The sequence below is a fragment of the Ascidiella aspersa genome, chromosome 3 (genome assembly GCF_963924565.1).
Source record: "Ascidiella aspersa chromosome 3, kaAscAspe10.2, whole genome shotgun sequence".
Taxonomy (NCBI): Eukaryota; Metazoa; Chordata; class Ascidiacea; order Phlebobranchia; family Ascidiidae; genus Ascidiella; species Ascidiella aspersa.
The window spans coordinates 7,790,222-7,814,830 of NC_139449.1; the positions used below are offsets into that span (position 1 = coordinate 7,790,222).

Here is a 24,609-nt window from a genome sequence, read left to right on the forward strand (position 1 = left end):
ATAAAACACTAATTTATATTTTCAGCTTTCACTAGATAAACTAATGAGCTACCAGGCTGCAACTACGGCAGTTTTTTTGTACTATCTACTTGTGGCTTCGAAAATAACTTTTTCTACAATTCCAATGACGCCTTTCTCGTACGGATCGGCTAAGTACAATTTAATTAGCAGCCTTAATTCAAAACCAGCTGTTAAACATAACATGTCAGTGAATATGCGTGGCAAAGTCTGTTACACCTTGACCAAACTATAGACAAGTGTAATTGTTGCAAAACATTTTTTCATCATAACAACGTGACACAAGTAACACTTTATGAATGAAGTTTGTAATAGATTCCATTTGCGTTTAACTGCCTTGGGTTACATCGCACTTCAAACAGGAAACTGATAGAGCAATAAATTCCAACGTGGTGCACACTTATAGCCTTATTTAGAGAAAAATAGCTGGTAGAAGGTGAAGAGCCGCACAAAAATGGAAAAGGGCCGCATGCGGCACGCGGGCCGCACGTTGTCCGCCCTTGCCATAATCAATGAGTTTAAAGCAAGAGAACAAATATTAAAATAAACATTCACATACCTCGTCATACATAGATAAAACTGTCCACAATTTTTATCAGAGCAAGATAAACTGTTTTTCAGAAATGTGTTTTCTTAACACACAATGTGTTGATTCCATTTTTAAGCAATAATATTTAATTTCATAGAAGTGTTGCATGTGTTTTAAATGTTTTGTGGCTTCATTTAATAGGATAGACCGTAACAAATGTTTAACTGATAATACGAAAGTCTAACTTATAACGTCATACATGCCTGATTGTGTGCAAAAAAGCCCTTCGGCAAAAGTTTCAGATTGGAACTAGAATGTTGGGCTTGGTAAAAAGTTGCTTTTATGTTTTTAATGTCATTTCAAAAAAATAGAAAAATTAAACGAATTTAAAGAAAATGAGGGAGTTAAGTTAGAAAAATAGTGTAAGAAAACTACCCAAATTCCTTGGGTATAGTATAAACACCATTTAACCCAAACGGTTTTGGGTAAACAACTTTTTGCCCAATATATTTGGGTAAATAGCTTTGGTTATCTTTATTTTGGGTAAAAACCAATGGGCATCGAACCATTTTACCCAAAATACTTGGGTATATAGCCCTTGAACCCAAAATTACATAGGACGTTTTACCCAAAATGGTATCGCTACAGTTTGCACGGTAGCCTACTTTTGTTAGCCCGGTTTTCGGTAAAACTTTGGGCTTTTACAACTTCTTGGCCATACTGAGGGGCCACTTTGAAGGGTTTGGTCAAAATTGCGTAAAATGGCAAGAAAACGTACGAGCGAAAGACAAACGCGGGCTATTCTGCTTTCATAAGTGGTCATTGGAGATATATACGCTTTATTTATGACAACAAAACTCTACGACTTTGTTTTGTTCCGTTCCGCTGCAATAATAAACACTAGCTCCTCATGTCGAACAATGGATTCGAAAATTGGCACGTGAGGCGCCCGTATTCAACGTAAAGGGCGTCGCAGAAGTTTCCTTCTAAGCAGGGTACCCTTTTTAGTAAGGGGAAACACAAGGTGCAACCTGTAACCTGTTTGCAGCGGCCGATGTTTTGTTTAGACACGGTTAACGACACGAAAACGGGAATCCCGGCTATAGGTGGTCGAATTTAAGCCGCCTTAGGAGGTCGTGGCGTCTGGCGTTACTTTAAACGGGAACCATTATTTCGCTCCACACCTTTATAGAGTGAAAACCGCGCGTCGCCGCGTTCATTATGCGCAGCGATGTATAAGGACAGAGCAGGTGCAGGAAAGGTTAGCAGACGCTATAGATCGAATGTTGGAGATTTTTTAAAGTTTTGTCGAAACAGTTCGAAACGATCGAAGTGAAGTATAGATATTTTCGTTTATTACATAACGCACTATTAAAGTCGTGTCGAGGTTCCCTATTGAACAATGCAAGATTATTTTCTTAAACATGTACAAACTCAACAAGAACACTTAACAAACCTTCTATATTAATCGCAGCCTGATATAAATAAAAAACGGTAACAATGTCTCAAAGCGGTGATCAGTCAAGAGACATTTTGAATGACTTGTCAGGAATAAACCGTAAGTTAGTCGCAAATATTTAACTTTATTATGCTTTATACTTATTATTTATATAATTAGATGTATAGTTACCTTAAACTTAACGAACGTCACATCGATTTGTTGATCCGAGGGAAAAACAAGAGTAAAATTTCCGAGGCCAAATGTTATGTAGAATGTCAAAAAATAAAGTAGCTGGATTTTGGTCTTACGCAGAACGCAAGGACATTTTGAGGAACATTACATTGATTTGGATAGAAAACCGTATACGCACACATCTACATATGTGTTCTTACGGTAACTCACAATGGCTCTTTATTACTATTGCACATTACGTTGTAACATTTTAAACTGATAGCTAGCCCCATGTTATAGTCTATAACAGGGGTGCTAAACCTGACAACATGATGATCCACCAAATACGAATAGTATTCATATTGGACACGCTTTAATTTCCTGGTGCTTTATTCATGTAAACGCGATAACTTTAATAGTTAATCTTGTTTAGTGTTTGTTAACCTTTCTATGTCAGGGCGAACGTGGCGTGCGAAGTGAGCGCGATTTTTTTAGGTACCAGTATACCGGCATTTCTTTTAAATTTGTTGCAAGTTTTTATTACATTGCCAAAAATACAAAATGTTAAAAAATATATGTCCAACATTTTTGAACGCGTTTTCCATTAACGGTAACGAATCGCTGATCTAGTTCAAAAGACCGCATCAAAACGTAAGCAAGCCGGTCGTAAAAAGATGATTCGCGCGAAACTCAAAAATGTTTCGCACTTATATAGATAAAATAGTCAAAAAGTATTTGAAATGGACTCGTATCTAGTTTGTCAAATGGGCTCGTATCTAGTTTGTTAATCGATCCAGAATTGCTAACAATCGCCTTAAAAATAAAATTTGCTCCATCGTGACCGTTTTGCGACGGCGCTCGCTTGAAATGCGAGACTTTCTCTAATGGAAAGAAATAAATTTTTTTTGTCTGGGAGCACACGAGTTTCTTTTTATTTTTCCCACTTGCTCGGCGGCTCGCTTATCAGGGAGCAGAATGAGCCACGGTTGCTCTGTCTGTGTCCCCCTAAAATACGCGAACATGCAGCCGACTGCCGACTCACAAACTTTCCGTTATATTATGTTTAGATACAGAACATACCTTGGGTTAAAATTTAAATAACACGTTTATCTACACTTACAAGGAAATGGTACCCAAAAATATGTGATGGAGATCAACAATCAACAGCTTGATGGCTTTACATATATTTAATCACGCAAAACCGGGGCATTGCACGAATGCACGTAATATACCGCGCTTATTGTAATAAGCGTATATCGCGCTTTGTGCAAAAGGTTTATCCCGCTTATTGTTAAAGGTTTTAACCTGGGTAACGCGGGGTATTTCGTCTATAGTAAATATAAAAGTAGGAAGAAAAAAGCCAAAAAATAACATTGGCCCTGTGTAAAGATATATAACCGGAAGTGCTCCCAAACACAAATCGCTGTTGTGCCTCGCCTAATGATTTAAGGAATGTTTAGTTATATATATTGTTTTGCGAAACGAGCTTTCGACAAATTACCGAAATAAGTCAACGATATCACAGTAAAACTTATTTACAATAATGATCACAGTAAAATTAATTTACAATAATTACCATAGTAATGCTCAGCTGCAAAGACACTGCTTTTAATAGGGCTACAAATTATGTCTCAAAAACCCACATTATTTTTGTTTTATCCGAATGCTACTGATACCTCATGATGACGGTAAAACTTTAAACGTAATATATTGTATTTTTTTCCTATGTCAATTTTTACTTTGACAAAATTCTACGAAAATTCAGTGTTTTACGTGGTTTCCGAAAATTCGTTACATTGACTGTATAGAGAGGTTATATCGAGTGGTATTTATACAAAGGGTATATTGCGTGGCATTTTTGACGGGTGTGAAATAATATTATTTTTTGAGCGGCCTGCCTTTTCAAGTGAGGGAGATTAAATCGAGAGCCCTTTTTGTAGCAAATAACCCATGCTAATGCCAAACAGTATAAAATATAATTAAAGACAAACATTCAGTACACGGTCTTACGCAGAACGCAAGGATAATGAAACATTCAAGGCCGTCCAGATTGTTCGACCAAATGACTCGGGATTGTTCGAAATCGACTCAGCGGAACTTGAGCGGGTGTTTGGTCAGGTCGCCGACGTTCCGGTTGCCGTGTATTCGTTGGCTGGTGCGTTCCGCAAAGGGAAATCCTTCATGCTGAACTTGTTTCTTCGCTTCTTGCGGTCGCAGAAGCAAGGAAAGGTAGGTTTGCTTCCAGAGTACGACCATGTTTGTATTTACACATTTTGTTAGTACTAAAACAAACAAAATTAACATGGGTACGAACGGAAACAATTCATTTGAGCCGTAATAGTATACACCTAGAAATATGGGATTTACAATTGTACAGAAGCGTGTTTACAATTCAGGGGAGTGTATGTAGGAATTCACAAGGTCCTAACAATCAACAATCCAATCAGTATTGCGCTAATGCGGGGCTGTAAATGTTGCAAAGTCAAAAGGTTTTAATGGCGATGAATAATAATGCATGTATTTAATCAGTGTTTCACATTCGCTTTTATTTGCGGATTTGCTTTTTGTGTAAAATTAGAGTGAAATAAATTCAATTAAAAACTTCCAACGTGGTTCAGAGTTAATGTGTGTTGTTCCAGTTCCGTTTATTGTGACATTGTGATGATTTCCCTACGGAAAAATATTGTAGGGGTGTCGCGATATATTTATTGTTCCTGACAGCTGAATAAATTGACTAACCTTCTTATCAGGATTAAACTTGACCATTATTAAACGGTTTTAAATTGTATTTTAGTCTGCGTCGTGGCTGGCCAACAAAGACGAGCAGCTGCGTGAGGGTTTCAGTTGGAGAGGCGGCAGGGAGAGGCATACGCAAGGAGTCTGGCTGTGGGACGAACCGTTCTTCGTCAAAAGTCCAGCTGGAGAGGTAACATTGTTAGCATGTGAGTCCTGCATATATCCATAATAGAAATATAACGAAAGGTTTTAGCAACATACTTTCGATCACAATTCAATCAATTGAGAACCTCTGACTTGCGACATGAAGATCTAAAGAAACTTAAAATTTTAAGTCATAGTGCTTTTTTTTGTGATGCTGGTAATTCAGTGCTGTATTGTATATCGTGCAAAACAACAGCATCTTCCGCCAGCCTTTATTATTTTTATAGTGTCGATTTACCTTTTTTCCTGGGATGCAAATGCAATGCAACACAAATCGCATTTTATTCAATAAATGGAATAAATGTGGTGAAGTAGTCTGCAGACAACCGAGCCGCTACCTCTCAGCATTTGCAAATTTCCTTACCACAACATTTATTTACAGATCGCCGTGTTTCTCATGGACACGCAGGGAGCCTTTGACAGCTCTACTTCGGTCAAAGGCTGTTCCGTCATATTTGCTTTTAGCACGATGATAAGTTCCGTGCAAATATACAATGTCATGCAGCAGATACAAGAAGACGCCCTCCAGCATTTACAAGTATAGAAATAAGTGAAATTGATAAAATAGATGTATTTTAGTCTGAAAACTAATTCGCAGTTGTTTACCAGTTGTTCACAGACTACGGCAAAGCGGCGCACAAATCAAGCAGTCAAAATAAAAAACCTTTTCAGGTACTGTATGTTATTAAAGCATTTGTAGCGAACGAAAGTTGCTCTAATTGACCGTTTCTAATATGAGTTCATATAGACACGGTTGTTGGAAATTGCTGATTTTATTTATTTCAACACACAAATTTTACCCTTCAGACCGTTGCAATCGATAAAATTCTATTAATATATACCTGCTGTATACTTTGTGTTCATACAGTGTATTTTGCGAACTACACAATCAGCGCTTAGTTTACGACAATGGACATCCAACAGCTAGAGTGCAATGTCTAACAAATCGAAACATTTTAGAATCTGCTTTTTCTGGTGCGAGATTGGCCGGACCCTGATTGCGAGTTTGGTATAAGAGGCGGTCGACATGTCTTGAAAGATTTATTGGCCGAAAAGACGAAGCACAAAGACTTGCAGTCCGTCCGAAAAAACTTGAAGGGATCGTACGACGACGTGTCCTGCTTTCTGATGCCTTACCCTGGAACGAAGGTGGCTTTCAGAAGAGAAAACCAGGGAAGCTCTTTTCGTCTGGCAGGTAAATTGCAAGTCAAAAATGGCCTTGTTATGTAATTTGCCCCAAGATCAGCGTGACAATGGCTACATGAGTTAAGACCAAGTCGGGGGCAATCGAATTGTTGACTACTAACTAATTTCGAGCAGTTTAACCTATACTGTAAAAAAAACATTTAGAATGGACATGTGTTCAATCAAAATGTGATTTTTTATATGTACTTTAAGCGTTTTGTATTATTATTTATTATGCAGACGTTGACCAGGACTTTCTCGATCAGTTGCAAGAGCTCGCCCAGCATTTGTTTTCGCCTCACAATGTCGTCATCAAGAGGGTTAACGGCAACATCGTAACAGGGAAAGCTCTCATCAACTTTATGCTGGCTTACTTCGAGATCTTTCAAAGTGGGAAAATGCCAGACGTCGGAACAATTTTGCAGGTTTGTTTCAATTGTTTCCTTCGTGGAGGAAATAGTCGCATAAATTTACATTTTAAAATACCATACATTTCTGCCACTTCCCAAACCTCAGAAGAATCCAATAAGTACCGACCTGGCTCTGCAGTAATTATACTGAAATTCTAGGATAGATGGTATATAGCAACATTTTGCCAAAAACATATTTGTAATTTAGTAAATATTCCGCATATGATACTAATTTGAATAATATCAATATGCTATAATTATTGTTAATAACCTTGGATATTATGTAAATATCGAGATAAATTTGTTGTGGTCGAGATTAATCAAGTATTATGTTATATTCACTTTGGTGATTTGCCTAGACTGGTCATGATAATTTGTGCCAATCTTTCTGTTTTTTTAGGGAAGCGCTAAGGCGGCAATGATTCCAATACTTCAGCAATGCAGGGATGCTTACTCCAACAAAATGACTCAGGCATGTATAAATGACCGCCTTTAACTAAGTAAAGGGTAACACAAATCCCCAAAGAGTAACGCGTTTTAAAAGAGCATGGACAACAAGAAAATAATCCTTTAATATAGCTTATCCAGGGGTGCTTTGTAGTCAATTGTTATGCTAGCTCTGTAAATTGGATTGTGGGTCTAGTTTTCGGCTGTTTAAATAGGTAATATTGTTTTTATAAGGTTGTATTGAGGCCTGTTTCCCTGAAACAGAGGTGCCCAAATATAAAATTTAAACAGATACCGTTTATTTTTCACGCTTCAGCTTTTTGACGAGTTTGGTTTTGTGGAGGAAAACCAGCTTCAGGAACAACACCAGTACTACCGGCATATTGGTTTGCAGCAGTTTGACGAGCTTCCAAAACTTGGAAATGATTCCTTCATTGCCGAATATGAAAAGAAGTTAGTCGAACTTTTTAGACACGATTTTGCCATCCACTGGCAAACCAACATTGCACAAAAGGTATTTAGTAATAAATAGTTATTTTTTTTAATTATAGCAGTATAGTTTGACTAACGAAAACAAAGTTTATGTTTCCCGCATGGAAACCGTATTCTTTTTTATGGACAGACGGCGGTATTCCCTTACCGTAACAATATAAAACTAGACGGGGTTGCGGTTGTTGTATATTTTGTCATGGGTTATTTTTCAGAGCCTTATTTCATTGGTGATTCAATAATTGGGTCATTATGAATAGAGTTCTACCAGGTTATTTTTTGTAGTATTACGTATTATACTTTGGTTTATTCGTTTTACGCTTTACATTAAGTTGTACTTTCTCTTGTCTTGTTTCTGCAAGCAAAAACAAATATGGGCCGAAAATTTCCTGCCTTCACTTCTGACGTAGATGCAAATATTTTTACAAAACAAAAATGCCTATCGATTTTAGCCCCTCCCCCCAAACCAAATAAAACTTATTTCCCCCTATTAATAAAAAACCTGCAATCCATTAAAAAAATATTTTTGATTCCCCCGAAACCAAAGATAAACGATAAACAAAACATTCTCCACCCGGACGTAAATATTTCATTAACAAAACAATATTCTTGAATTTTTTCAAACGCCCTTCAAAAAATGCTGCCCCAACCCTTGGGCCAAAATCACAAAAATCTACCTTCTTCATCATCTTTTTTTATCTAAACTCAAATAAACGTTTTGTATTAATTTCCCACAAAAGCACCTGATTGTTGGGTTGTTTAGGCCTGAAAAACAAACAAGTGATTCGTAGTATCATTTTTATAGTTTACTAGCGGTTTGATTTACATAAATAGCATATTGGCGAACACTACAAAAGGGAGATATATTGCTAGATATTACTGTCGCTAGGTAGGCGCAGAGAGCTTCAAATAACTTAACGTCACACTATTTTATTGTGAAAAAATAGGACCCGCTCATAATTTCAAACCTATAAACCAAAATTACATAATAAACATAAATTTTAAAGATGAAAGCCGAATATGTAAACTTTTAAAGGTTAACTTTATGAGTACCAGATTATAGACCCTCAAAACTTTTGAGGCACAATTAACAAAATCCCTTCTGAAATAAGAACAATGAACATGGTAAAAACAATTCAAAAAAAACATTTTCGCGCTTTGCGCAAAAACACGTAACTTAACCGCTTGTTTGCGGTCTATTTCGCGTGACAACAGCAAGTTTCTTAAAGTTTAAAACGTTATGACGTTTCCGGCCTTTTTATGTCCCCCAAACCAGCATGTTGTTTAGCAGAGATTATGTAAAAAAAATGGCAACCCTAGTAAATAGTATTCCCCAACAGATTTTGTTTTGTTTACTTGTGAATATAAAATCATTATATCATTTTCGTCGTATAAATAGATGACTGCTTTTGCCAATAAAGACAATAAAAAAATTACATTTTCTTCTTAAAACTGTGAGATTTTTGTCTAAAATTCGTTAGACTGTTTCTTTCCGTATTCCGTATTTGTTTATTAAGATAAAAATTTAGAATGCGCACACAATTTCAAGATGACGTTATACATTTCGATGAACTGGTTATACTGCGAAATATAAATGCTTATGGTAACATACTAAACAGTTTCCATAAATGCATATGACATCTGATGGCCAGGGAGACTTTTAGGTTTTTTCTGTATTTGTTTGGCATACTGGCTTCTGGCGTTTTAAAGTAAGATACAACGCTTTAACTTAATCTGTTTCGCTGCAATCATGGTGCCCCTTTGTCATTTATTAGCGCGAAACAGCCTCCACAATATTTTCCTTTCAACCTATTATGGCTATCGACATTATAGTCCGAACAGCTGTACCAAATATTAAAGTTGTACCACACTTATAATGGATCTTGCCCAATATTCGACTTTTGACATAACTTATGCCAGCCTTTGCGTTTCAAATGATAATCCTGGTAATGGAGATTGTAATGTTTCTTTGAAGTGTGTGTTTTGGCTAAAAGTGAAAATATTTTGCTCTGTGCATTAATAAAACATTTAGTGCATGTTCCACTTAATAGATTGCGGCAAACTCGTTTAGTTTTTTAAAAACAGGAAACAAATTTTCCAAAACCACAAAAAAAACTGATTTCGTTTTATAATTGTCCATTATATTCTACTATTGCAAGCGAAAAGTTTTACAGTTTTTGTGTAATTAATTTTTCCAGTTAAAATTCAAAATTGTAATTCTTCCTATCCTTGCGAATAATCATATTTTTATGGTAGTGAAGCAATAAATAAACGTTGTTGGGTAATCGCAAGCGCGCAAAAGGTTCCGGTTCTGATTAAGCGTAGCCTAATTCGGTTTGATTATTATGTTTCGCTTTTCATTACGTATTTTCGTTTCCATGAGGTGCGTTGGAGCTCACTAGAACCGCATTACTGCAGTTTGTACGCGACAATAAACATAAATTATATTGCGTTACGCGGTGTCTGTTTAGGGCGGCCAGGCATCAGTTTTAATATAATGCAGCCAACCAAAGATCATTTCACAACAGAGCAGTAGAAACTTCCCCAGACTGCAGCTGCGAAAAATACGTCAAACGTTTGTGCGCCTAACTGTGACATAATAGATGAAAGACACTGATAAATTGAATTTTTGTTTTAAAAATGATTTTCCTAAAATGGTAAGACTGCAATTGACATATTATTGTGACATTAAATTTGAAAAAATAATTTTTCAATTGAAAATCGTATTTCAAACATTTAAACCAAAATAGACAAATTTTTTACAAAGAGTCGCATGAGATACAAAGTTTACTTTTGTAAATCTTATGGAATTGCACAACGATTCCATTAAAACGAGCTAAATCATACTCGGGCCACAACCTTATACAATGTTAGCTTTTAGTGTAGAATCCATAACATACCGTAGCCACTACATACCGTAGTACGGGTTTTAAGAGTAACATGATACATTTCAAAGAATGGATTATATTGTGGTTTGCCTAATGCATTAATGAATAAAAATACACAAATCCATAGGCTTATAAAAACATAATGGACATATGCAGTTTTCGTAATTGCAAATAACAACCGATGGCAGGGAAGATGTTTAGGTTTCGGCTGTAAGCATTGACATACTTGTGTCTGGCGTTTCAAAGCAGAATGTACTCCCTTGGCGGAATCTGTTTCGCTGATTTAACAGTAACGCGAGCCAGTCTGCCGGTTTCGTTTTAACCATATCCTTTTTGGGAAATATTGTTACCGCTAGGGTGGAGTACAGAGCTAAAACCAATTTTGCGATGACGTCATCTTTTGTTTGCAATTTGTACCCTCAGCTTAAGGCCCCTAGGTAATTAGACATCTAAACCCTTAAAGGCTCATCTACATATACGCCTTCATCTTGTATGGACATTTGAAGTCTCTCCAAATTATAGTTTTCCTGTAAAACTCTGGACAAAAAACGGTCTGAAACAAACCCAAAAAACCATAAAAGAACTAGACGGGGGTGCGGTTGTTGTATATTTTGTCAGGGGGTATATTTTCAGGGCTTAGTGTTTATTTTCAATTTTTACTTTATTTTAATTTTTTTTTTTTTAATTTTTTTTTTAATATTTGTATTGTGTACTTTATATTATATATTTTGTGTTTCATTTTCCTTAACTTGTTTCTGCAAGCAAAAACAGATATGGGCCGAAAACTTCCCCGCTTAACTTATGCCTTTGATGCAATAGGTATTAAATATAATCATTTTTTTAAAGACTAAAAATGGTTTAACGCCTATGGTTTGCTATACTTTTGCAAATTTTACTCGGTAATTTTTTACCATGGCTAGGTCTGAGCAATCACTGTTAAAACAGGCTTCAAATCTGTAGTTTCAAACAATATGAAAAACAATAATATGTGCTCAATACGCAAACTATTAAATCGAAAGTTTTGCTAGATGTTTAGGCCCGATGTTGGAATGCTGGTTGGAGCAAGATGCACAACAGGTGCTAACAGAGAGGCGTAGACTGCCTCAAGATTTCGCATTTAAATTTGCGGCGGTAAATACACCCTATTGACACTTGATTATTAGGCGAAACTTATCGCGAAGTTATTGGTCGCCCGAAAAAAAGCTAACGCCGCATTGAAAGCAAGCATTATAAATGAGTCGCCGATATTCTGCTTTGAACATCTCTACTCGCAATACTTCCCTCCGTTAATTGTACGGTGGGTGAAACTTTATTCACGGCCTTACCTCTTTGTGTATTACCGCGACAATACGATGAAATACGATTTGGAGAATATTTGAAAAAATCGTATTTGGAGAATATTTGCTATTTGCACCTGTATAGTATGTTACTCCAATCCAACATATCAACACACAATTTTAAGTTGTGTAGGCCTGGTGTTGATATGTTGGATTAGAGTTGCCACCAGATTTCGCATTTAAATTTGCAGCGGTAAAATAAGTTGTTTCTTAACAGCATTAAGTAATTTTACTAAAGAGAAGCCTCGTTTTAAAATGCAAGTCGCACAAGCCCAGTTTAGGACATGCCACTTCGCACAATGAAAGTCTCACGCGCGGGACAATAAAGCGCAGCAGGCGGTCAGTCGCTTCGTCACTTCACAAGCTGGACAAAGCAAGCGAATATGAACGAATTCTGTATGAAGGTTTTTCTGCTGCTAAATGGCAGTCGTTAGCTACAAAGTGCTAAAACGCAATATTTCAGGTTTTTACCCCCCAAGCAAAGGCCCCTGGGGGTGCAGCCTCATAAACTTTTACAAAGCACCTACATACCACTCTACGCCATGTCTGAAAATTTGAAGGTTCTACGATGTCTACTTTTTCTATAAAGCTTCGGACACAAATCGGTCTGAAACATACCATAGGAAACCATAGAAAACCATAGGAAACCAAAAAAGAACTAGACGGGGGTGCGGTTGTTGTATATTTTATCAAGGGGTATATTTTCGGGGCTTAGTGTTTATTTTTATTTTGTTTTAATTTTTTTTTTTAAATTGATTTTATTTTTTTTATTTTTTCATATTCATTTTTTAATTTTAATTTTTTATTTTATACTTCTTATTTTTTAATATTTTGTATTTTGTAGTGTGTATTTTATATTATATATTTCATATTTTGTTTTTCATTTTCCTTAACTTGTTTCTGCAAGCAAAAACAGATATGGGCCGAAAACTTCCCCACTTAACCTATGGCTTTGATGCGAAAGGGGTTCAAATATGGCGTAGTATTTGGGGAATGATCGAAACATATATTTGATAAATAGAATTTACGTAGATAATGTGTATGGCCATTTTATTACATTTTGGCCAGCTTACGTGTTTGAAAAGCAAATATTATCATTCTCTTAAAGACCTAAAATGGTTTAACGCCTATGGTTTGCAATACTTTTGCAAACTTTTACTCGGTAAATTTTTACCATGGCTTGGTCCGAGCAATCACTGTCAAAACAGACTTTAAATCTGTAGTTTCAAACAATATGAAACACACTATTATTTGCCTAATACGCAAACTATTAAATCGAAAGTTTTGCTAGTTGTTTAGGCCTGATGTTGGTTGGAGCAACATGCACAACAGGTGCTAACAGAGAGGCGTACACTGCCTCAAGATTTCACATTTAAATTTGCGGCGGTAAATACACTCTATTGACACTTGATTATTAGGCGAAGCTTATCGCAAAGTAATTGGTCGCCCCCAAAAATGCTGACGCCGCATTTAAAGCAAGCATTATAAATGTGTCGCCGATATTCTGCTTTGAACATTCCTACTCGAAATGCTTCCCTGCGTTAATTGTACGGTGGGTGAAACTTTATTCACGGCCTTACCTCTTTTTGTATTACCGCGCCAATACGATGAAATACGATTTGAAGAATATTGTAAAAAATCGCATTTGGAGAATATTTGCTATTTGCACCTGTATAGTATGTTACTCCAATCCAACAATCAACACACAATTTCAAGTTGTGTAGGTCTGGTGTTGATATGTTGGATTGGAGTTGCCACCAGATTTCGCATTTAAATTTGCGGCGGTAAAATAGGTTGTTTCTTAAGACCATTAAGTAATTTTACTAAAGAGAAGCCTCTTTTTAAAATGCAAGTCGCACGGAGCCCAGTTTTGGACGTGCCACTTCGCACAATGAAAGTCTAACGGGCGGGACAATAAAGCGCAGCAGGCGGTGAGTCGCTTCGTCACTTCACAAGCTGGACAAAGCAAGCGAATATGAACGAATTCTGTATGAAAGTTTTTCTGCTGCTAGATGGCAGTCGTTAGCTACAAAGAGTTAAAACGCAATATTTCAGGTTTTTGCCCCCCATGCAAAGGCCCCTGGGGGTGCAGCCTCATGAACTTCTACAATGCACCTACATACCACTCTACGCCATGTCTGAAATTTTGAAGGTTCTACGATGTATACTTTTTCTATAAAGGTTCGGACAAAAATCGGTCTGAAACATACCATAGGAAACCAAAAAAGACTAGACGGGGATGCGGTTGTTGTATATATTGTCAGGGGGTACATTTTCAATGCTTAGAGTTTATTTTCAATTTTTACTTTATTTTAATTTTTTTTTTTTTTTAATTTTTTTTTAAATATTTTGTATTGTGTACTTTATATTATATATTTTCTTTTTCATTTTCCTTAACTTGTTTCTGCAAGCAAAAACAGATATGGGCCGAACACTTCCCCACTTAACTTATGCCTTTGATGCGAAAAGGGTTCAAATATGGCGTAGAATTTGGGGAATGATCGAAACATATATTTAATAAATAGAATTTACGTAGATAATGCGTATGGTCATTTTATTGCATTTTGACCAGCTTACGTGTTTGAAAAGCAAATATTATTATTCTCTTAAAGACCTAAAATGGTTTAACGCCTATGGTTTGCTATACTTTTGCAAACTTTTACTCGGTAATTTTTTACCATGGCTTGGGCCGAGCAATCACTGTTAAAACAGGCTTTAAATCTATAGTTTTAAACAATATGAAAAACACCATTATGTTCTCAATACGCAAACTATTAAATCGAAAGTTTTGCTAGATGTTTAGGCCTGATGTTGGAATGCTGGTTGGAGCAAGATGCACAACAGGTGCTAACAGAGAGGCGTAGACTGCCTCAAGATTTCGCATTTAAATTTGCGGTGGTAAATACACCCTATTGACACTTGATTATTAGGCGAAACTTATCGCGAAGTTATTGGTCGCCCGAAAAAAAGCTAACGCCGCATTTAAAGCAAGCATTATAAATGTGTCGCCGATATTCTGCTTTGAACATTCCTACTCGAAATGCTTCTCTGCGTTAATTGTACGGTGGGTGAAACTTTATTCACGGCCTTACCTCTTTTTGTATTACCGCGCCAATACGATGAAATACGATTTGAAGAATATTGTAAAAAATCGTATTTGGAGAATATTTGCTATTTGCACCTGTATAGTATCTTACTCCAATCCAACAATCAACACACAATTTCAAGTTTAGTAGGTCTGGTGTTGATATGTTGGATTGGAGTTGCCACCATATTTCGCATTTAAATTTGCGGCGGTAAAATAGGTTGTTTCTTAAGACCATTAAGTAATTTTACTAAAGAGAAGCCTCTTTTTAAAATGCAAGTCGCACGGAGCCCAGTTTTGGACGTGCCACTTCGCACAATGAAAGTCTAACGGGCGGGACAATAAAGCGCAGCAGGCGGTGAGTAGCTTCGTCACTTCACAAGCTGGACAAAGCAAGCGAATATGAACGAATTCTGTATGAAAGTTTTTCTGCTGCTAGATGGCAGTCGTTAGCTACAAAGAGTTAAAACGCAATATTTCAGGTTTTTGCCCCCAAGCAAAGGCCCCTGGGGGTGCAGCCTCATAAACTTCTACAATGCACCTACATACCACTCTACGCCATGTCTGAAATTTTGAAGGTTCTACGATGTATACTTTTTCTATAAAGGTTCGGACAAAAATCGGTCTGAAACATACCATAGGAAACCAAAAAAGACTAGACGGGGGTGCGGTTGTTGTATATATTGTCAGGGGGTATATTTTCAATGCTTAGAGTTTATTTTCAATTTTTACTTTATTTTAATTTTTTTTTTTTTTTAATTTTTTTTTAAATATTTTGTATTGTGTACTTTATATTATATATTTTCTTTTTCATTTTCCTTAACTTGTTTCTGCAAGCAAAAACAGATATGGGCCGAACACTTCCCCACTTAACTTATGCCTTTGATGCGAAAAGGGTTCAAATATGGCGTAGAATTTGGGGAATGATCGAAACATATATTTGATAAATAGAATTTACGTAGATAATGCGTATGGTCATTTTATTGCCTTTTGACCAGCTTACGTGTTTGAAAAGCAAATATTATTATTCTCTTAAAGACCTAAAATGGTTTAACATCTATGGTTTGCTATACTTTTGCAAACTTTTACTCGGTAATTTTTTACCATGGCTTGGGCCGAGCAATCACTGTTAAAACAGGCTTTAAATCTATAGTTTTAAACAATATGAAAAACACTATTATGTTCTCAATACGCAAACTATTAAATCGAAAGTTTTGCTAGATGTTTAGGCCTGATGTTGGAATGCTGGTTGGAGCAAGATGCACAACAGGTGCTAACAGAGAGGCGTAGACTGCCTCAAGATTTCGCATTTAAATTTGCGGTGGTAAATACACCCTATTGACACTTGATTATTAGGCGAAACTTATCGCGAAGTTATTGGTCGCCCGAAAAAAAGCTAACGCCGCATTTAAAGCAAGCATTATAAATGTGTCGCCGATATTCTGCTTTGAACATTCCTACTCGAAATGCTTCTCTGCGTTAATTGTACGGTGGGTGAAACTTTATTCACGGCCTTACCTCTTTTTGTATTACCGCGCCAATACGATGAAATACGATTTGAAGAATATTGTAAAAAATCGTATTTGGAGAATATTTGCTATTTGCACCTGTATAGTATCTTACTCCAATCCAACAATCAACACACAATTTCAAGTTTAGTAGGTCTGGTGTTGATATGTTGGATTGGAGTTGCCACCATATTTCGCATTTAAATTTGCGGCGGTAAAATAGGTTGTTTCTTAAGACCATTAAGTAATTTTACTAAAGAGAAGCCTCTTTTTAAAATGCAAGTCGCACGGAGCCCAGTTTTGGACGTGCCACTTCGCACAATGAAAGTCTAACGGGCGGGACAATAAAGCGCAGCAGGCGGTGAGTAGCTTCGTCACTTCACAAGCTGGACAAAGCAAGCGAATATGAACGAATTCTGTATGAAAGTTTTTCTGCTGCTAGATGGCAGTCGTTAGCTACAAAGAGTTAAAACGCAATATTTCAGGTTTTTGCCCCCAAGCAAAGGCCCCTGGGGGTGCAGCCTCATAAACTTCTACAATGCACCTACATACCACTCTACGCCATGTCTGAAATTTTGAAGGTTCTACGATGTATACTTTTTCTATAAAGCTTCGGACAAAAATCGGTCTGAAACATACCATAGGAAACCAAAAAAGACTAGACGGGGGTGCGGTTGTTGTATATATTGTCAGGGGGTATATTTTCAATGCTTAGTGTTTATTTTCAATTTTTACTTTATTTTAATTTTTTTTTTTTGTTTTAATTTTTTTAAAAATATTTTGTATTGTGTACTTGATATTATATATTTTCTTTTTCATTTTCCTTAACTTGTTTCTGCAGGGAAAAACAGATATGGGCCGAACACTTCCCCACTTAACTTATGCCTTTGATGCGAAAAGGGTTCAAATATGGCGTAGAATTTGGGGAATGATCGAAACATATATTTGAAAAATAGAATTTACGTAGATAATGCGTATGGTCATTTTATTACATTTTGACCAGCTTACGTGTTTGAAAAGCAAATATTATTATTCTCTTAAAGACCTAAAATGGTTTAACGTCTATGGTTTGCTATACTTTTGCAAACTTTTACTCGGTAATTTTTTACCATGGCTTGGGCCGAGCAATCACTGTTAAAACAGGCTTTAAATCTATAGTTTTAAACAATATGAAAAACACTATTATGTTCTCAATACGCAAACTATTAAATCGAAGTTTTACTAGATTTTAGGCCTGATGTTGGTAGTATGCTGGTTGGAGCAAGATGCACGACAGGTGCTAACAGACAGGCGTAGACTGCCTTAAGATTTCGCATTTAAACTTGCGGCGGTAAATACACCCTATTGACACTTAATTATTAGGCGAAGATTATCGCGAAGTAATTGGTCGCCCGAAAAAAAACTAACGCCGCATTGAAAGCAAGCATTATAAATGAGTAGCCGATATTCTGCTTTGAACATCTCTACTCACAATGCTTCCCTCCGTTAATTGTACGGTGGCTGAAACTTTATTCACGGCCTTACCTCTTTGTGTATTACCGCGACAATACGATGAAATACGATTTGGAGAATATTGGAAAAATTGTATTTGGAGAATATTTGCTAGTTGCACCTGTTTAGTATGTTACTCCAATCCAACATATCAACACACAATTTTAAGTTGTGTAGGCCTGGTGTTGATATATTGGATTAGAGTTGCCACCAGATTTCGCATTTAAATTTGCGGTGGTAAAATAAGTTGTTTCTTAACAGCATTAAGTAATTTTACTAAAGAGAAGCCTTGTTTTAAAATGCAAGTCGCACGAGCCCAGTTTAGGACGTGCCACTTCGCACAATGAAAGTCTCACGCGCGGGACAATAAAGCCCAGCAGGCGGTGAGTCGCTTCGTCACTTCACAAGCTGGACAAAGCAAGCGAATATGAATGAATTCTGTAAGAAAGTTTTTCTGCTGCTAGATGGCAGTCGTTAGCTACAAAGTGCTAAAACGCAATATTTCAGGTTTTTACCCCCCAAGCAAAGGCCCCTGGGGGTGCAGCCTCATAAACTTTTACAAAGCACCTACGTACCACTCTACGCCATGTCTGAAAATTTGAAGGTTCTACGATGTCTACTTTTTCTATAAAGCTTCGGACAAAAATCGGTCTGTAACATACCATAGGAAACCATAGGAAACCAAAAAAGAACTAGACGGGGGTGCGGTTGTTGTATATTTTGTCAGGGGATATATTTTCAGGGCTTAGTGTTTATTTTCAATTTTTACTTTATTTTAATTTTTTTTTTTTTTAATTTTTTTTTTAATATTTTGTATTGTGTACTTTATATTATATATTTTGTTTTTCATTTTCCTTAACTTGTTTCTGCAAGCAAAAACAGATATGGGCCGAAAACTTCCCCACTTAAAATATGCCTTTGATGCGAAAGGGGTTCAAATATGGCGTAGAATTTGGGGAATGGTCGAAACATATATTTGATAAATAGAATTTACTTAGATAATGCATATGGCTATTTTATTAAATTTTGACCAGCTTACGTGTTTGAAAATCAAATATTATCATTCTCTTAAAGACTAAAAATGGTTTAACGCCTATGGTTTGCTATACTTTTGCAAACTTTCACTAGGTAATTTTTTACCATAGCTTGGTCCGAGCAATCACTGTTAAAACAGGCTTTAAATCTGTCGTTTCAAACAATATGAAAAACACTATTACGTGCCTAATACGCAAACTATTAAATCGAAAGTTTTGCTAGATAAGTTTAGGCCTGATGTTGGTATGCTGGTTGGAGCAAGATGCACAACAGGTGCTAACAGAGAGGCGTAGACTGCCTTAAGATTTCGCATTTAAACTTGCGGCGGTAAATACACCCTATTGACACTTAATTATTAGGCGAAGCTTATCGCGAAGTAATTGGTCGCCCCAAAAAATGCTGACGCCGCATTTAAAGCAAGCATTATAAATGTGTCGCCGATATTCTGCCTTGAACATCCCTACTCGAAATGCTTCCCTCCGTTAATTGTACGGTGGGTGAAACTTTATTCACGGCCTTACCTCTTTGTGTATTACCGCGACAATACGATGAAATACGATTTGGAGAATATTGGAAACATCGTATTTGGAGAATATTTGCTATTTGCACCTGTTCTGTATGTTACTCCAATCCAACATATCTACACACAATTATAAGTTGTGTATAATAATATAATAACTTATGGCTTTGAAGCGAAGGGGGTTCAAATATGGCGTAGATTTTGGCAAATGATCGAAACATACATTTGATCAATAAAAATTTACGTAGATAATGCTTACGGCCATGTTATTACATTTTGGTCAGCTAGCATGTTTAAAAAGTCAATATTTTCATTCTCTCTAAATGATTTAACGTCTATGGTTTGCTATACTTTTTCCAACTTTTACTGTGTAAATTTTTACCATGCTTTGGTCTGAGCAATCACTGTTGAAACAGAGTTTAAATCTGTAGTTTTGAGCAATATGCAAACACGTTTATGTGCCTAATAAGCCACGTTTTATATTGAAAGTTTTGCCAATTTAAATCCAATAAACGCAAGATTTATTTATTTATGACGCCATGTTATGACGTAGCTTTGTAACGTCGTCGTTAAGAATGCGTTAAACTTAAGCTTTTTGTTGTTGCGGCCCTTGTATAATTATATTTGCTTAGACCTGGTGTTGACATGTTTGAATGGTGCAACAATTACAACATGTGCTAACAGAGATGTGTACACTGCCTGTAGGATTCGCATTTAAATTTGCGGTGGTAAAATATTTTGTGTTGTAAGAGCAATAGGTTTTTTTACTTAGAGAGGCCGCTTTATGAAAGGCAAGTCGCATGTGCATAGTTTTACTAGGCAAGCCACTTCCAACACAAATGTTGCACGCGCGGGACAATAGGGCGCAGCAGGGATGCCAGCAGCCGCCTCGTCGCGACGCGAGCTGGACAAAGCAAGCGAATATGAACGAATTCTGTATGAAAGTTTTTCTGCTGCTAGATGGCTGTCGTTAGCTACAAAGTGCTAAAACGCAATATTTCAGGTTTTTACCCCCCAAGCAAAGGCCCCTGGGAGTGCAGCCTCATAAACTTTTACAAAGCACCTACATACCACTCTACGCCATGTCTGAAAATTTGAAGGTTCTACGATGTCTACTTTTTCTATAAAGCTTCGGACAAAACTCGGTCTGAAACATACCATAGGAAACCATATGAAACCAAAAAAGAACTAGACGGGGGTGCGGTTGTTGTATATTTTGTCAGGGGATATATTTTCAGGGCTTAGTGTTTATTTTCAATTTTTACTTTATATTAATTTTTTTTTTTTTAATTTTTTTTTTAATATTTTGTATTGTGTACTTTATATTATATATTTTGTTTTTCATTTTCCTTAACTTGTTTCTGCAAGCAAAAACAGATATGGGCCGAAAACTTCCCCACTTAAAATATGCCTTTGATGCGAAAGGGGTTCAAATATGGCGTAGAATTTGGGGAATGATCGAAACATATATTTGATAAATAGAATTTACTTAGATAATGCATATGGCTATTTTATTAAATTTTGACCAGCTTACGTGTTTGAAAATCAAATATTATCATTCTCTTAAAGACTAAAAATGGTTTAACGCCTATGGTTTGCTATACTTTTGCAAACTTTCACTAGGTAATTTTTTACCATAGCTTGGTCCGAGCAATCACTGTTAAAACAGGCTTTAAATCTGTCGTTTCAAACAATATGAAAAACACTATTACGTGCCTAATACGCAAACTATTAAATCGAAAGTTTTGCTAGATAAGTTTAGGCCTGATGTTGGTATGCTGGTTGGAGCAAGATGCACAACAGGTGCTAACAGAGAGGCGTAGACTGCCTTAAGATTTCGCATTTAAACTTGCGGCGGTAAATACACCCTATTGACACTTAATTATTAGGCGAAGCTTATCGCGAAGTAATTGGTCGCCCCAAAAAATGCTGACGCCGCATTTAAAGCAAGCATTATAAATGTGTCGCCGATATTCTGCCTTGAACATCCCTACTCGAAATGCTTCCCTCCGTTAATTGTACGGTGGGTGAAACTTTATTCACGGCCTTACCTCTTTGTGTATTACCGCGACAATACGATGAAATACGATTTGGAGAATATTGGAAACATCGTATTTGGAGAATATTTGCTATTTGCACCTGTTCTGTATGTTACTCCAATCCAACATATCTACACACAATTATAAGTTGTGTATAATAATATAATAACTTATGGCTTTGAAGCGAAGGGGGTTCAAATATGGCGTAGATTTTGGCAAATGATCGAAACATACATTTGATCAATAAAAATTTACGTAGATAATGCTTACGGCCATGTTATTACATTTTGATCAGCTAGCATGTTTAAAAAGTCAATATTTTCATTCTCTCTAAATGATTTAACGTCTATGGTTTGCTATACTTTTTCCAACTTTTACTGTGTAAATTTTTACCATGCCTTGGTCTGAGCAATCACTGTTGAAACAGAGTTTAAATCTGTAGTTTTGAGCAATATGCAAACACGTTTATGTGCCTAATAAGCCACGTTTTACTTTGAAAGTTTTGCCAATTTAAATCCAATAAACGCAAGATTTATTTATTTATGACGCCATGTTATGACGTAGCTTTGTAACGTCGTCGTTAAGAATGCGTTAAACTTAAGCTTTTTGTTGTTGCGGCCCTTGTATAATTATATTTGCTTAGACCTGGTGTTGATATGTTTGAATGGTGCAACAATTACAACATGTGCTAACAGAGATGTGTGCACTGCCTGTATGTGTTGTAAGAGCAATAGGTTTTTTTACTTAGAGAGGCCTCTTTATGAAAGGCAAGTCGCATGTGCATAGTTTTACTAGGCAAGCCACTTCCAACACAAATGTTGCACGCGCGGGACAATAGGGCGCAGCAGGGATGCCAGCAGCCGCCTCGTCGCGACGCGAGCTGGACAAAGCAAGCGAATGTGAACGAATTCTGTATGAAAGATTTTCTGTTGCTAGATGGCAGTCGTTAGCTAGAAAGAGCTAAAACGCAATATTTCAGGTATTTGCCCCCCAAGCAAAGGCCCCTGGGGGTGAAGCCTCATAAACTTCTACAAAGCACCTACATACCACTCTACGCCATGTCTGAAAATTTGAAGGTTCTACGATGTCTACTTTTTCTATAAAGCTTCGGACAAAAATCGGTCTGAAACATACCATAGGAAACCAAAAAAGACTAGACGGGGGTGCGGTTGTTGTATATTTTGTCAGGGGATATATTTTCAGGGCTTAGTGTTTATTTTCAATTTTTACTTTATTTTTAATTTTTTTTTTTTAAATTTTTTTTTTAATATTTTGTATTGTGTACTTTATATTATATATTTTGTTTTTCATTTTCCTTAACTTGTTTCTGCAAGCAAAAACAGATATGGGCCGAAAACTTCCCCACTTAAAATATGCCTTTGATGCGAAAGGGGTTCAAATATTGCGTAGAATTTGGGGAATGATCGAAACATATATTTGATAAATAGAATTTACGTAAATAATGCGTATGGTCATTTTATTAAATTTTGACCAGCTTACGTGTTTGAAAAGCAAATATTATTATTCTCTTAAAGACTAAAAATGGTTTAACGCCTATGGTTTGCTATACTTTTGCAAACTTTTACTCGGTAATTTTTTACCATGGCTTGGGCCGAGCAATCACTGTTAAAACAGGCTTTAAATCTGTAGTTTTAAACAATATGAAAAACACTATTATGTTCTCAATACGCAAACTATTAAATCGAAAGTTTTGCTAGATGTTTAGGCCTGATGTTGGTAGTATGCTGATTGGAGCAAGATGCACGACAGGTGCTAACACCCAGTCAGAAATTTTAATGCGGGCCTTACTCGAACTATCATCGGTGTTAGTATGGCCCATTACCAGATTACCACAGAAACCCCATAGATATATCCCAGCTGGGAGACCGGAAAGGTAACATCGGCCCATGTTAGATTTTCTTTTGATTTCCCATACATGGCATCCCACATATGGTTCAAGCGTGAAACTAGCCTGGCCAATTATATTCCTGCTTTACACCAATTTTAAAATAGCAAGCAATCAATATTTATTGTCATTAAATTTCCGCGCACATATGCACAATAACAGCACGTACAAAAATATCAAACGGTTATTTAAAAAAAAATGTTAAAAACAATTGAATAAAACGGCTTAAAAGAATAACTTAGGAATGATTAAATATAAACACAAATAGAAAAAAAGAATTATAAACAATGCTGTAGCAAAAAAAACATGGATAGAACTTATGACATCACACGAGTTAAAACAAACCGCAAAATACTAAACAATTAAATCATAAGTTATGGCCAATTCTTTCACAGAGTTTTGACAGTTGATGGAAAGCTTAACCAAGAGGTTCGTAAACAATAAATGGCTAAATGTAACTGTTGACAGTATACTCATAAGTAAACACATATTAATGCAATTTATGCCTGAGTTTTGGTTTTCATTTCCACTTGTAATTGTTTCTTGGTGGTTACAAACACAATATTGAGTGTTTAGTGAGGATATGGAAGATCTGTAATAACATAATAAGTGTTAATGTATGTGTATACATGTATATATATATGTATTAAAATTATGTGCTAGTAAAACGTTTGAACTAACTATGTTTACAAAAGCAACAAACCAAATAAAGCCTTTTCCTTAATAAAAATAATTCATAAAACATGTAATTATAATTTAAAATTTATGTTAGTCACTTTATTTTAGAAAAAATCCTGAACTTGACAGTTTCTTTTTGTTCTTTGATAGCATTCGTGTAATCTCTGCATCCCTGTGTGGATGTAGCCTGTTTCATAAAATAGTGCTTGCAGGAATGCTTGTCTGTAGATGACTTTTTGAAATGGTATACTTCAAGTTCTAAACAAAAACAGTTAAATGGCCACAATTTATATAAAAATGATGTGCTTGTAGTTGTACCCACAAAACACATATTTAACAATATAGCACACAGGAAAGTGTGGCAAGTGCACACAAAAATTTTTTAGTAGACCTAGCCTGCACCCCAATTTGCCTATGATTCATAAGTGGGGTGAGTTTTAATATTTTGTGCACTTGTGAGATCTCATCAAAACATGTCACACTTTCCAGACT

General features: G+C 36.2%; 1 protein-coding gene across 1 annotated transcript in view; it reads left to right on the forward strand.

The window, feature by feature from the left end:
• The first annotated feature begins 1,790 nt into the window (after positions 1-1,790).
• LOC146159014 (uncharacterized) overlaps positions 1,791-24,609 on the forward strand; it is a 49,090-nt gene continuing 26,271 nt past the window's right edge. The window contains exons 1-9 of the mRNA XM_083384825.1: positions 1,791-2,105; positions 4,174-4,388; positions 4,954-5,085; positions 5,482-5,637; positions 5,709-5,771; positions 6,060-6,294; positions 6,525-6,709; positions 7,095-7,166; positions 7,458-7,655. Coding sequence (XP_083240951.1) covers positions 2,048-2,105; positions 4,174-4,388; positions 4,954-5,085; positions 5,482-5,637; positions 5,709-5,771; positions 6,060-6,294; positions 6,525-6,709; positions 7,095-7,166; positions 7,458-7,655 — 1,314 coding nt within the window. The 5' untranslated portion in view covers positions 1,791-2,047. The remainder of the gene's footprint in view (positions 2,106-4,173; positions 4,389-4,953; positions 5,086-5,481; positions 5,638-5,708; positions 5,772-6,059; positions 6,295-6,524; positions 6,710-7,094; positions 7,167-7,457; positions 7,656-24,609) is intronic.